At 39.4% G+C, this 14,945-nt stretch overlaps 1 protein-coding gene across 1 annotated transcript in view; it reads right to left on the reverse strand.

Annotated features, from left to right (window-relative positions):
- LOC110109659 (arsenate reductase 2.2) overlaps positions 1 to 1,313 on the reverse strand; it is a 20,191-nt gene extending 18,878 nt beyond the window's left edge. The window contains exons 1-2 of the mRNA XM_028700139.1: positions 1,153 to 1,313; positions 929 to 1,067 (exon numbers count right to left, since the gene is read on the reverse strand). Of these exons, the coding sequence (XP_028555972.1) occupies positions 929 to 1,067; positions 1,153 to 1,283 (270 nt within the window). The 5' untranslated portion in view covers positions 1,284 to 1,313. The remainder of the gene's footprint in view (positions 1 to 928; positions 1,068 to 1,152) is intronic.
- Between the last annotated feature and the right edge of the window lie 13,632 nt (positions 1,314 to 14,945).

Here is a 14,945-nt window from a genome sequence, read left to right on the forward strand (position 1 = left end):
CTCTAAGTTATTATTGATTAACTTAATTAATATAATTTACATTATTAATACTTAAGTAAATTAATTAAATAGTTAATTGTAAAATTAGTGCATAAATTAAATAAATTAATTAAAATTATTAAAAATTAAACAATTAATTATATAATTTAACTTAATTGAATAATTAATAATTAAATATTAATACAATTATCTTAATTAATATAACTTAAAATATATATTATTAAATATATAATCAATAGTGTAAATAATAATTAACGAATAATTTGTATTTAACATGTTATTACTTTTTTATTAATTATGACTAGAAAGTCATCGCAGGAGCAAAGTCGAACAACCACGAAGGAGTCGCAAAAGCGACAGGTGCAATCTATACACCTGCAAAGCAACGAAGCCGAAGAGCAACGACGAAAAGAGAAGATGAAAGGAAAATCATACAAGCCTCTAAAAGTTATTATTGATTAACTTAATTAATATAATTTAAATTATTAATAATTATATTTTTCACATTTAAATCCCTAACTGCTATAAATCCTGAAATATGTTACCAAACAGTTTCTCAGGATTTAACAGGATTTAACATTTGGCATACCAAACAGTTTTCAGGATTTAACACATTTCGGATTTACTAAATCCGGATTTAAAGGATTTACTAAATCCCACTAAAATTAAATCCTACTTGTGGCCAAACAGCCCCTAAGTTTTTATTTATTTCAGCGGATGCCACATTCATTAGAAGAATGACATCAATGGAAAACCATACATCAAGACACCTCACTTTCAAAAATATTTGTATTCATCTCCATCCAGTTTCAGCCTCATTATTAGTATCGATAGCTCAAAAGTAGACCCATTGCATTAAAACCCTAATTATTAAGGGAAAATTCCAAATAGGTCAAAAGTTAGAACCTTAGGGTGCTACCGAACGAACCTGGCTGAGTGCGCAGTGGAAAACAACGATGTCATTGCCCTGGACTGCTCCCACGAGATTCGGGATTCTCTCCGAGAAGCTACCACTGGCATAATGATGAGAGCCGGCGATGTGGGCGTCGTAGCTCCTCTCCTCGTCTCTAACGAAGAAGAAAACAAAAATCTAAAGTTAGAAAAAGAAGGATTTCCACAGCTTTTATCGAGGCGAAATCGCATCGGAGTTACCGGACGTCAACAATCGCCACCTTCGCACTCCGGCGCAAGTTAATTAGCTGCGAAGGTGTAACGTAGGAGAACCTCAACGCCATTCTCGGTCGAGCCGATTTGACAAAGCAGCAGAACCCCGGAAAATTCATAGAAATTTTACAGGAAAGCCCTCAGATTTTGTGTATTTATGGTAGCAGTAAAAGTCCTGGGTCAGAACGGACATGCTTATCTGCTACCGTAGATCGGTTGATGCAAGCCAGTGGCTGAGATCTGCTGAAGGTATGGTAAATATCATATTCGGGAATTTTTATTGCCTCAGGTTATCTGACGTAGAGATACATCATGTAGCTTATAATATATCGCCATGTGCTCTTACTCTTTACCGTGCGGCCCGACGACCCAACCCGGAACGAATCGGGAATTACTATGTTCGAGTATTGCTCGGTATTTGCTCGGTATTGCTATATAGGTACTACTCGATATTTGCTCGGTATTGCTAGGTACTACTCGGTATTTGCTCGGTATTGCTCAGTATTTGTTCGGTATTGCTCGGTATTTGTACGTTTCGTCGCTTGAGGAATTGGGGAATTGGTGTCGGAAGCCAAGCAGGCGGAGCTCTGGTTTGAGACTGCCGGGAACTACCCTCCTCGTACATCTTCTTACGCCGGATTATAGGGTTTCTCATTTGTTTTTTTGGTGGATTTCTTAATGTTTTTGGTTGCTCTTGTTCGTTATATTATTTGGTTCTTTTATTTATTTTTCAGCGTTGCTTGATCGTCTTTTAAAAAAAAACTTAGGGCAGTGTTTCAGAATTCACTGAATGCTGATGTTTGTTAGGGAGAAACTGAGAGGGAAATAGTTGAGCTTTTGTTAAATATTGCTGAAGGTTTTAGGAAAATAGATATTGATATATCATCAATAAATTATCTTGACAGGCCCGAATCTCGATGCAATTTTGAGTTGTAAGCTTCCAAAATTAAATTCAGGAGCATTTCAATTCCGATTTCAGCGAGCTTATAGTCAAACTGAGCGTCTCGGAAATACGAACCCAACGACACCAAACTCAACCCAATCCGAGCCCAAATGAGTCTGAATCAAAGACCCAAAGAGTTGTTGGGAGATTCGAACCACAATTTGAGTTACCAAACGGTCTCCGATTTTCACGAGCTTATACTCGAATCGAACGTCTCAACGAGACGAATCCAACGAGCCCAAGATCACCAAATTCCGACATCATCAAGGCCTTCAAATGTCCAACGAATGGTCCACGATCAAGCGATTCAATATCGACCGTCCATTCAAACCACTCCCGATTTGCCCTTGATCTCACACCTATTTACAAGCCATGTCACTCCAGAAAAACTATAAATAGAGCCCTCATTTTTCACAAGATGGCTCAAGTGAAGAGAAAGGAGAAGAAGAGAATGGAGGAATTTGGGAGCTCTCTTGCCACCGACCACCACCGGAGTTCTTGCCGACCACCTCCGGGGTTCCTGCCGACCACCACCGGGGTTTATGCCGACCACCGCCGGTTTTCCTGCCAACCATTACCGGGGTTCTTGCCGACCACCGCCGAGGTTCTTGCCGACCACCACCGGGGTTCCCGCCGACCACCGCCAGTTTTCCTACCAACCATTGCCGGGCTTCCTGCCGACCACCGCCGGTTTTCCTGCCAACCATTGCCGGGGTTCCTGCCGACCACTGCCAGGGTTCCTACCGGCCATCGCCAGTTTTCCTGCCGATCACCGACTGAGTTCTCTTCTAACCGTCGCTGAAGCTTATCCCAACTACTGCCTTATTTTGGTTGGTTTATCAATCATCGCCAGATTTTTATCTGTTACTAACTTGTTGTAATTCTGACATCTTTAAGTAAAGGGGTGAATCAAACGTTGTAACCAATCCAGATATAGTGGAAATTTCTCATCTGGGCCAGGCCCCGTGGTTTTTCCCTTTTCGGGTTTTCCACGTAAAAAAGTAAATGGGTGAATCAAACGTTGTAACCAATCCAGATTTTTATAGGCTACCTGATGTATCTCTACGTCAGGTAACCTGAGGCAATAAAAATTCCATATGAGGACTCTCATCTCATGTGAGTTTGGACGGCTGATGTACTTTTAAAAATGTTTTAGAAAGCTTTTTTTTTTTTTTTTGAGAGAGAGAGAGAGAGAATTTTTTAAATTATCATAAAATTAGTTTTCAATCAAAATTTTATTAAAAATAATAAAAAATTGATAATCAAACATAAATTTTAATTGACATCTGAAAAATAAACAAGTAAGAAAATTATTCCAAAATAAGTCTAGATTATATTTACTATAACTTTCTCGTTATTTTCCAAAATGACTTTCTAGTGAAAAAACTTCAAGCTTAAAAAATTTTGTACGAAAAAAATATTTTATAGGACAATATAAAAACTGACTCAAGCGAAATATAAATATTATGAGCCAATTTTTTCTTTTTTCTTTCTCTTTTAACAAATAATTTTTTTCTTTAAATTTAATACTCCATTCCAAAAAGTCTTTTATTTTTAAGAAGAGTGAGATTTAAAATTGAAAGTAAAAATAAAATAGAAATTGCAATTTAATTTGATTAATATCTAAAAGAATTATTTTGTTTTACATATCACAGTAGGCGCAGATTTTCTCATGTGTTGGAATATGCTGAAGAAAAAATGAATGGAGAATTTCGTGTGGTGCGGAAGGCCTTCTAATTGGGCACCTTCTAATTGTGCATAAAAAATGGCAATATATATTTTTAACACATTGTTTGTTATATTCATTTGTGATTGTGGAGAAATTATTACATGTATAATTGGATTAGCATAGGGGTGTTAATTTCTAACACGACTCGAAAATCCGACCCGAACCTAACTTGAAAAATATAGGTTTGAGTCAACCTGTTTATGAAACGGGTCGGTTACGGGTTCAAATTTATGACCCTTTGAAAAATGGGTCGGATACGGATTGACCCAACAACCCGCGGGTCGAACCATTTAACCCGGATCCTGCATGACCTAACCCGATTTTGCGGCTTTTTTTGTCGCGGGGTGTGAGGCTGCGAGCTCCTACCTAGTCATGTTTCTAGCCCTATCTCGCACTGGCCTTGCCCAGACGTCGCAATATCGCGCACGTCACTGGCCTCGTGACTCGGGTATGCAAGATCGCAGACTCACCTGGTCTCATTTTAACTCTCGAGTCTCGCCCCCGCCCGAGATCATTGGCCTCGCGAGTCAAGGCTCTCGCCCATACTCCGTAGTCGCATCTGGTCAATTGGTCTCGCCCAGTCGCCCCCGCCCCCCATTGGACCACTAATCTCGCACCTGGTTAGCGACTTTGGATTGGCATTTTGCAAACAGGTCGCGGGTTGGGTCAGGTCAACCCAGCAATCAGTGCGGTCGGGTCCAGTTAGAAATCCCGACCCGTTTGAAAAATCAGGTCAGATTCGGGTTGACTTATTTATACCCTGGTCAAGTCGGATTCGACCCGAACCTGGCCCGTCGACCAGTTTTGACGCCCCTAGATTGACAAAGTTATCTTGTATTATTTAGATACTTTTAGAATTCTTTTTCATCTATGATATTTAATAGAACATGTAATGTACTCACAATCCTGCTTGAAAGAATTAATGCTATAGAAAATCATTAATATATTATCTTATCTTATTATGAAAATAATAGACTTTGGGTTATGAACAATATTATGTCAATGTTAACATTACTCCATTCAAAAGATATCAGTTGTTGATTGTACTTACAATAATTAGTCATTTTAGTTCATTGATGACTCTAAAAACTATGTTTGTGTATGAGAGAGAGAGAAGATTTGAACTTAAAACTAAGAGACTTAACTTTCTTTCAGTCACTCCCTAACATCTCCAAATAGAGATTATTTATAAGAAAATAAGATTAATAAATATTAGATAACTATCTATTAAGTATAATAACTCTAATTCAACTCATTCTTCCATTCATTCCCTAATGTCTCAAAATTGAAACTATTTATAGAAAAATAAGATTAATAAATACTTAAATAACTAGCTATTAAATATCTAATAACCTCAACTCAAAATGTCTCCTACAAGTATTTAACCACTAACCATAGCATGTCATACAGTCATAGATCCCTAACATCCTAGTTGTTGCGGACTGAAACATTCACAACAGTAGAGAGATAAAGAACTTAACTCCTTAGCTTTTAACGAAGATCCAACACACACAAAGATAAAAGAAAGGGGTGAAAGTGTTATAAGAGACACCAAGATTTTTATGTGAAAAGTCCTGAAAAGAGGAAAAATCACAAGGCATGGACTAGTTAAAATGATTCTACTAATATTTATTGTTGATTACAAATGAGGCTCTTCCTTGACAGAAGGCCTTAGCTTGATGCAACAAATATATATCATATAGAGCACATTACATAATGAGAGTTAGAAGAATCTAGTGATATAAGAGTTACACCCAAGAGAGGGTTTGCAAGTTAATTTGATCAGTAGGACAGCAGTGGGGCGGTGGTGGTCGGAGGCATCGTAGTCGACTAGCAACGAAGGTCACAGGAATCGTAGTCGATGGGCATCGAAGGGGTTGTAGTCGAAGGGCAATGGTGGTCAAAGAGACCATATTTGGAGGTGATGGTGGTCGAAGGGACCGTAGTCGACGGGCGACGGAGGTCAGAGGGATTGTAATCGGCGGGCGACGGTGGTCAGAGGGGCCGTAGTTGGTGGGCGACTGAGGCCAAAATAATCTTAGTGGGGCAACCTTGGTTGGAGTGGTGTATCGATGGCAGCCGGGTGGAGATCCGACGTTGTCCGGCTGCTATGTAGTGGTCTAATGATGGTCAAGTTGGAACTCTTAAAAAGATCGGTGAATGGGAGGTGATCCAGAGGCGGTCGGCGACCGAAGTTGGCCTAGTAGTTATCGGTGGTCGAATGATGGTCTGGCATAAATCAAGCGGAGATCAGCAGACTAGACGAGGTCCAACGGTGATCATCGTTGGGGTATTGGTCTTGCGGCGGGCGGTGGCCCGACGATGTTCGGGTAAAAGTTCGGCAAAGATTGGTGGGCGGGAGGAGGTCCTGCGGCAGTCAGCAGTCCGTGTGAGAAACAGAATTACATGTACCTTTATGTCAATGAATTTATTTCATTATTTAAAAAAATTAGTATTAATAAAATTATGTTATTAATAAGTTAGTTAGATAATTATAAAAAAAAAACATAATAAATCTGAAAGGTTGCATGTCATTGAAGCTTTTGGATTGGAGTGGTTTGGAGGAGAACGGTTAGGGGCTGGATGGGGCCCACTATCCATTTCTTTTATGTATCGTGGACATCTTTTTCATTTCTTATTATTTGCTGGAGAAAGAAATTCTGTAAGCAAGGAAAGTGTGAGGCAGTGTAGGTTGTACAGAAAATTCCTGAAGAAGGAATTCAATTCAATGCTTCAGGCATTGTTAATTTATGCCGTGAAAGCAGAATTTTCGGTAGCACAAACACGAGAAAGTCTGAGAAAGTATTCGGTACAGTAAGAAGTCTCCAACGGGCTATAAATCTCAACGGAACTGTGGTAGAATCATTGAATTCCTGCAACAAAAGGTGCAACGGTAGAATTTCTTTGGAAGTTCGATTATTTCTTTGAGTGGAGGCATCAGTTTGGAGCAATACCAAATTCAGATGGGAAGATATCAAGCACTTACAATAGAAATTAATGTTACTATGGACCTCCTAAAGAACACCGCGTGAACGGGTCAATTGGAAGGGACATATTGGGTCGTGCATACGACTAACCATTGAGGATAGAGGCTTTCACCAATATACACGACCTAGTCACAGGTTTCCCCCACCCGATGCAAGAATTCGGATGGGGTTTAGTAGATGTGGGGCCAAGTTTCCCACGGACGCAAGCCCCCGTGGTTAATTACATCCCAGGCCGGAGCTTGAGAAAACTCTCGATTAAGGCTCATACATTATCCTCTCCTAAAGTAGGATTAGCACATGGGTATATACTAGGAAATCCTATCCAAAAGGAAGAAAGGTCCGAAGGGCTGAATCAAACATGTGTGGCTCAAACCAGCATTCGGAGGCTCTAGGGTACTAAAGGGAAACTGGAGAAAAGAAATCAAACACTCGATCACATGCGTGAGAGAAGAGATGGAGGTAGCGTCATCCTGTGACGCGGATAAGTAGGATTTATAGTCCCTGAAAGGCAGGGACCTACCTACTATTTAAGGCATACTACGAGACCGAATGTAGTATCCTCAAATCCTAAATCTAAGTTGGGCTTAGTGCTCTACGAAATACTAAGACCCGTGTCCTAGCTAATGCAGTGCAAAACCTGGACTTACCCCGGCCTGGATTGCAGGAGCCAGCTAACCACCTAGTCACTTTTAAAACTATGATATTCAGTCAATTATGAAAGATGGGTGGGTGGTACAGTTATTTAGAAATAAGACCGACATCTAAAGAATTTCCTAAGTGGTCCTAGACTTATGTGGGTTAGATGCTCCTAGCTAATACAATTAAATTTTAATTAGTTGGTTACTAATGCAATGCATGCTAGTTGAATCGTCAGCTCATGATTGCTATAAAACTTTAAAAACAGGCTTATAGAAAATAATTTTTTGAAAAGACCGAGTCTCCCTAGGTCCGACACTTCATCCTCATATGCCAGATTATCCGGACTCTACCCGCAGGAAGGGAGATGTCTTATAACAAGGAAAGAAAGATGCAGTAATATGCATGCGACCCCGGACGGTTCCGGCAATTCTCTAGGTTCGTTAGATTTCTATATTATTTAAAACTTAAATATTAAATTTTGGTTATAAGTAGAAAAGATTTTGCAGTCCTTAAAGAGCCTAACGAAATCCAGGCGAAAACAAAAGCGACATGCAAGAAAAGAAACCTAGAAAAAGCAGGTATTTCTACTGTGCAATCAGGTAAACACATCAATATAAATCCAAAAAATAATCAACTAAATGGCCATAGGCAAATTGCCCTTATTACAACCCAGATATGCATAAAGTAAAGTGGACGGGCACCACTGCCAATAACCCGGATTTCTAAGCCTATGACAGACGCAAATAACTTTGAGTGGGATATTTGTCTTCAGGTCTTCAGTCTTCTTTGAATCACTCCTCCTTGGACTCCTTAGATCTCCTCCTTGGACTCCTTGGAAATCTCCTCCTTGGGCTCCTTGGATTCGTCGTGGCTTGAATATCCAAACGAAGAGACAATTCCCCCTTGGAAGGGGGTATTGCCTTTTCTCTTTGGATATTTAAAGCCATCCCACTCGATCTCCCAAATGGAAGAAGACTCTCCCCTATGAGGATGCCTTCTTCTTCTTTTGGGATTCAAGTGGGATAATAATATCCACACTCAAAGGTTATTTTCACAACTCTTAACTAATATTACAAATATTACATTCATTGAAAGTAGAAAATTCTAGACTCCCTACATGGTTATCCTAATAAAAATCCCAAGCAGTTTATATGAAAAAAGAAAGTGCTAACACCATTGACCCTGTGCCAAGCCATGCTCTTAATTATGAGGGCTAAGCAGCTCCACCTGTGCAGTTATAATTATTTTTATTTATCCCTCATTTATTTAGGGGGGATGAGCAAGCACCTGCATAAGACAATGTTAGAAAATATAACGGTCCCCCCCTTTTATTAACTTGAGCATGGCCACCTGCACGGAAGAACAGTATATATATATATATGGCGCTCCTAACCTAGGGGTAAATATAGCGCTCACATCCAGAGTGCAAAAAAAGTAAGCAAACACACCAATCATTTTTCAAACAGTATGCAATGAAATCCACGAAAGCTCCGGCACAGCAGAAAAGTAAAACACAGCGGCCTAACCTAGGTCTAGAAGAGGTGCCCTAGCAAATAATTCTATGTGTGTGTAAGGCTAGTGTGATTTGGATAGATCCTAAGTGGGATAATTAGTTAAGTTATCTAAAGTTCAAGTCTGTTGTAGGCCAGAAAAGGAAAATTTTGTTGAAATTCAAATATTAGTTAATTAGGGTGCATTTTAATTATTTCAGTTTATTGATCAATTTTAAAAGCTTAGGGAACTGATATTTAAAGTTAAAGTTATATTAGCCAATTTTAAAAAGTTCTAGGTCATCCTAGGAACTAAGCTAAGGGTCTAAAAAGTAACTATGGGAAAAAGACTAAGTCTGGAAGTCCTAACACCCTAGGAAAATACTAGACTTCAAGAGGAGTAGTTAGACAGGTAGTAGGCTGAAATCAGAGTTTCCTATCCAAAGTTATGAATTTTCTAAGTTCAGGGTATTTATGGAATTTTCTAAACTTCCTAATAAAGGGCCTTTTTATTGTTTTTCTCCAAATCAACTCCAAACTGATTGGAATCACTCCCAAATATCAGGAATGACCAGAGAAAGTGTTCCCAAGTGTTTGGAAAAGATTTGGGATTTATAATAATTTTTAATGAATTATTAGGGGCAAAATGGTAAATTCCACCTATGGTCAAATTAAGGGTCAACCTGAAGTCAAACTAGGAAGCCCTATTTATCTAAGGTCAAAAATCATATTCTGGTCATTTTGAGGTATTATGGGTAATTTTCTAACCTAAGATATATTTATTATAATTTTTAGAAGGCCTCGGGGCCTTATTTAGCGGGTTAATTAGGGTTGGTTAACTAAGGGGTCTAGAGACTCCTAAAAATTCCTAGAAAATTTTGTGATGTTTCAGATGTCACTAAGTTTAAGTGTTAAAGTTTTCATGTCGTTCTGGGGTCTATCCTAGTCCCTAGAAAACTTCTAAGTTCGCTAGACAGATCCTTAATTTTTGTCTTTAAGGTGTCACTACGTTATATGGGTTTAAACTGAAGTTCATACTAACCCTCAAGGTAATAAATGCATGGGAGTACAAAAATGAAATAAACACACCATGTCCTTAAGTCTAGGAGAGCCTAAGCTAAGTGCTCGTGGTGCGACCTACACATGCGATCTACGAAAAATAAAAGGAAAGACACTTAAAGACAGGATTAGTGAATGATTGGGACTCAACCATTCACTAACCCACTCCCCCATGATTACTGTTCATTCATAGAACCCATTTTTAAAATTTTATGAGATAGCGGGTCTCCCAAAATTAGGATTTATGTATAAGTAGTTTTAAAATAATTTAAAAGTACTTATAGATATAAATATATTTTTGGAAAATAAGAATAGATGAAAATAATTAGATTCATAATACATAAGTATAGGGAGACCCACTAACTACCCTAATAAAGTCTCAAGTGATTTGAAAATAGTTTGTATCCTGAAAATAATTATTATAGTCAATTAAATAATAATTTAATAATCGAAAATTGCTCCAAGACAGAAATCTGCCAAAACAGCCAAAATTAGGGACTGGAAATGGTTTCAAAATAAAATACACATTTTCTGAAAAGATCGAGGGTTTATACGCAAAAATCCTATTTAAAACGACGAAGATATGATTTTCCGAAGTCTAAACATAATAAAATAATATTTTAAAATAGTGCTGTTTTACTGTTTTTGAAATAACAGAAAATACAGACATGATCTTTATCTAAAAATAATCTTACAATATGCAGAATTCAAAATACACCCAAAACATGGTGCTGTGCATCGACAGCGGACTTAAAACAAAGAAGCTACACAATTTCAAAGTTTAAAGACGATAATTAAATAATTTCAAAATAGTGCCACTTTTCTGTTTTGAAAATAACTGCATACAGACCCAAAAATTTTAAGTAAAACCAGTTCCAGAATATGCAGAATTCAAATACGTTCAAATCAAGGTGCTGTGCGTCGACAGAGGATTCAAAACGGGAAAGTTATCAATTTTGGAAGTTTACAACAAATAAAGGGTAAATTTTGCAATAGTTTTCAAAATAATAATTTTTTTTTATAAAATAATTACAAAATAAGACTAATTTAAAGTAATAAAACTTCTGGAATTATGAAATAAAATAATGATTTATTAATTAAGATATTATATAGTTAAATTAGTTTGCTAATTAAATACCATTTAAAAGTAGTTAAAATCGATAATTATAAGAAATGGAAATAAATAATTAGAATAAGCCCAAAATAACTAAATAATAATTATAATTATAATAATAATCCTAAAAAATAGTAATAAATAATCAAAAATATAATAACCACTATAAATATACTTAACAATAATTATACATTAAAAAATACTATTAAATACCATTTAAATAGATAATTATAAAAGCCTATCTTTACTGTTTTATTAATTAATAAAAAATATATTCATTATTTTTATAGTGTAGGGAATGAAAATACGATCAAAACAAGGTATTATACGTCAAAATCGGAGCAAAAATGAATTTTTGGTGAATTTTTGATGTTTTCTGTATTTTAAAATAATTATAAAAAAAATTTCAAATCGGCGGCGGCGGTCAGACGCGTGGCGGCCTCGGGTTCGTCCACGCGGTTGCGGCAATCATTGTCGACGATTGCGCTGTCGCCGCAATCATCGGCTGATGATTAAAGGCGGCGGTCAAGCCATTTGCCACGTCAGCGAGGACTTACAGCCGTCGGATCGGCGCGGTATGAGATCAACGACCCAGATCTTGTCGGACCACGCGTGGAACCGTGGGATCAACTCCTGCGGTCGGACGGAACTGCGGAATGACGCGGTTCTGACCGTTGATCACGGGATCAACGGTCCAGATCCCGTGGATCCAGACTTATGGCGAATCCGAAGACCAAAACGGTTTTTGGCTTCGTTCTCGCTCGATACTCCACCAAATTGCATGAAATTTTAAACCCAAGTCATGGACATGAACAGAAATCGTGGGGGCCTAATTTCAAGATCTAAAATGAAGTATATAAAAATCTATTTAGCTTTGGGTGTTCTAACTAGGGTTTAGATTTTTACTGAAAATACTCGATGAAATCGAGAGATCTCTGGCTTGTTGCACTTGTAGACTGTCCACGCTCCTATTTGAAGAAGAAATTACGAGCTCTCGACGTCTAGATCGCACACAAAGCAAGTTGGAAGTTCCTTGGCCTCGGTTCACCGGAGATCTCACCGTCGGGATTAGGTCGGGAAAGGTGGAGGGAAGATCCAAGAGCTCTCTCACGAAGGGGTTTCGGTCAGGAGCTCTTGGATTCCGAGAAATTGGAAAAAGATCCTAAACAAGACCTAATTTTTGCTATTTAAGGCTCCTAATCCTATGATCAACGGCTAGGATTGATCCTAGATGAAATTAAGAGGGAAAAGGCTTCATGAGGCCATGGTTTCAATTTGAAATCCAAAGAGAGGCTTAAATCCCATTAATTAGCCATTAATATCATTCAAGTAGGTGATTATAACCTATTTATGACTTGATTTGACCAAGTCAATGCTTGACTTAGTCAAATCAGCCAATTAGATCCAAGTGGAGTGAGGTTCGAGCCATGAAATCCATGAAATTAATTTAGAATTGATTTTAAGCTTAAAGGGGCCTAACTGGTCAACCCTGGTTGACTTAGTCAACCGAGTTGACTCCGGGTCCAAGCTTGGGCTCAACAGACTCGACTCGACCCCATGAGCCTATTGGAGAGGGTCTTGGGGTTTGACTTGGTCAATTTGATCAAGTCAACCCTTTGACCAAGGTTCTGGGCAAAATCGAGGTCAACAAACGGACCCCCAACAGGAGTGGTGAACAACTAGTGAACCGCTCGTGTTGGTGTTGACCGACTAAGCCACATAAACTAGAGTAAAGAATATGCAGGAAAAATATATCAAAAGGATGATGGAAAAAGAAGGAGATTCTTCTCCTAGCCTTGCCCCATAGCGGGGGAAGAGCCTAGGAAAGAAGAAGAAAAAGAAGCAGCAGTGCACAAGCAAGGTGTCACCAAAATGGTGAACCAGTAGTATGGTCTTCTCCTGACCTTACTCTTTGACAAGGGTAGAGCCAAGGATGGAACCAACGGTAAAGTTCACCTAAAAAGGTGAAAATGAGGTAAGGGGATTCTCCTATAGCCTTGCCCTATAGCGAGGGCAGAGTAGAAAAGAGAATCAAAAGTAAAGATCACCTCAATGATGAAAAAGATAAAGGGATTCTCCTCTGGCCTTACCCCGTAGCAGGGGTAGAGCTAAGAGAAGAATCACAAGTAAGGTAGCAAAAACATACCAACTATCTGTCTGACTATATCGAATCAACAGAATAGAAGGTGAAAAGGTCCCATATCCTCCTGCCTATTTCAGGACAGTGGATTGGGGTGACTCAGTATCTGCCTGACAAAATTGGGTCAGCAAACAAAGGAATCACAAAGCCTGATGTCTGCCTAATCGGAACAAGACACTCAGGGAAAAGGGTGGCGAGGAGTTCCTGCCAGGTGCCCTGTCAGGCTCTCTCTACCAAGTAAGTAAAACCAACTTCCCGTCTGTTCATTTCAAACAGCAGGATGGAAGGTGAAAAGATCCCCTCTCCTCCTGCCTATTTCAGGACAGTGGATTGGGGTGACTCAGTATCTGTCTGATCAACTCAGGACAGCAAATAAAAGAGTCACAAAATCTGGTGCCTATTTGATCAGAACAGGACACTCAGAGAAAAAGGCGAGGAGTTCCTGCCAGGCGCTCTCTATCAAGTAAGACCAACTACCTGTCCGACCGCATCTGGACAATAGGGTAGGAGGTGAAAAGGATCCCTCCCCTCCTGATCCTTTCGGAACAGTGGATTGGGGTGACTCGATACCTCTGTCTAACCTCATCAAAAGTAAAGAAGACACAAAGTGGAAGCCTGCGTAGTCTTTTACAGGACATCCGAGTAAAGGGTTGTTGAGGAATTGCGCCTCCTAGGGACTCTGTCGGGCTCACTCAACGGTAGGTAAGAACCAACTACCAGGCTGACCGCATATGAACAGTGGGTAGAGGGTGAAAATGATCCTGCCCCTCCTGCCCCTTTTGGAACAATGGATTGGGGTGGCCACTACTTCTGTCTGACCTCAACGAGAAGCTCATGAACCACGAAGTGGAAGCCTGCGTAGTCTTTTACAGGACATCCGGGGTAAAAAAGAGAAATTTTGAGGAATTGCGCCTCCCAGGGACTCTGTCGGGCTCACTCAACAGGTAAAATTCAACATCTGCTAGGCCAGCTCGGCTTTGCAAATGAAGAAGGGCTCGATACTTACTCAGTCATTTCAACTGAGTGAATAAAGAGTCAAGCTCTGATGCCTGCCTGATCAAAACAGGACAATCAAAAGCGTGGCGAGGAGTACCTGCCATGTGCTCTGTCAGGTCCTCTCTACCAAGTAAGACCAACTACCTATCTGTTCATTTCAAACAGTTGGATAGAAGGTAAAAGTCACCTCAACATCTGCCTAACACGTATCTGTATAGGGATGTGAGGGACAAAAGGAGTAAGTAAATGGGATAATTTTAAGGGTAGAGCCACCTAGGAACCCATTCTAGTGCTCTGGTAACCACATGGTAGAGGACAAATCATCGTGGCCATGAGTATCCAGATGCCGTCAGAATCTCCTAGGGAACCCTAACCCTACACAAAAGGAAAGGAGGGACATCAGGATGATGTCTCCAAACAAAGCTGGAAGAGATACCCTCTCAGTAGAGTATGCAAATGGGCAATCTCATTGCAACGAAGCCAAAGGAACTGAAGTAGCGAGGGGGCACCTCTACTACAGAAGGTAGGACTAAGCCTAGTAAAAAAAATACTCCTCAAAGGAGCAACAGTGGTAAACCCACACTAAGTGATGGGGACCCTATAAGAAGTAGAAGTGGTATCAAAACATCCAAGGGACTTCTCCGGCAGTTAGGAGTGGGGTCTCAATGGGGAAACAATGATAAA

This window comes from Dendrobium catenatum, unplaced genomic scaffold, assembly GCF_001605985.2.
Source record: "Dendrobium catenatum unplaced genomic scaffold, ASM160598v2 fragScaff_scaffold_133, whole genome shotgun sequence".
Classification (NCBI taxonomy): domain Eukaryota; kingdom Viridiplantae; phylum Streptophyta; class Magnoliopsida; order Asparagales; family Orchidaceae; genus Dendrobium; species Dendrobium catenatum.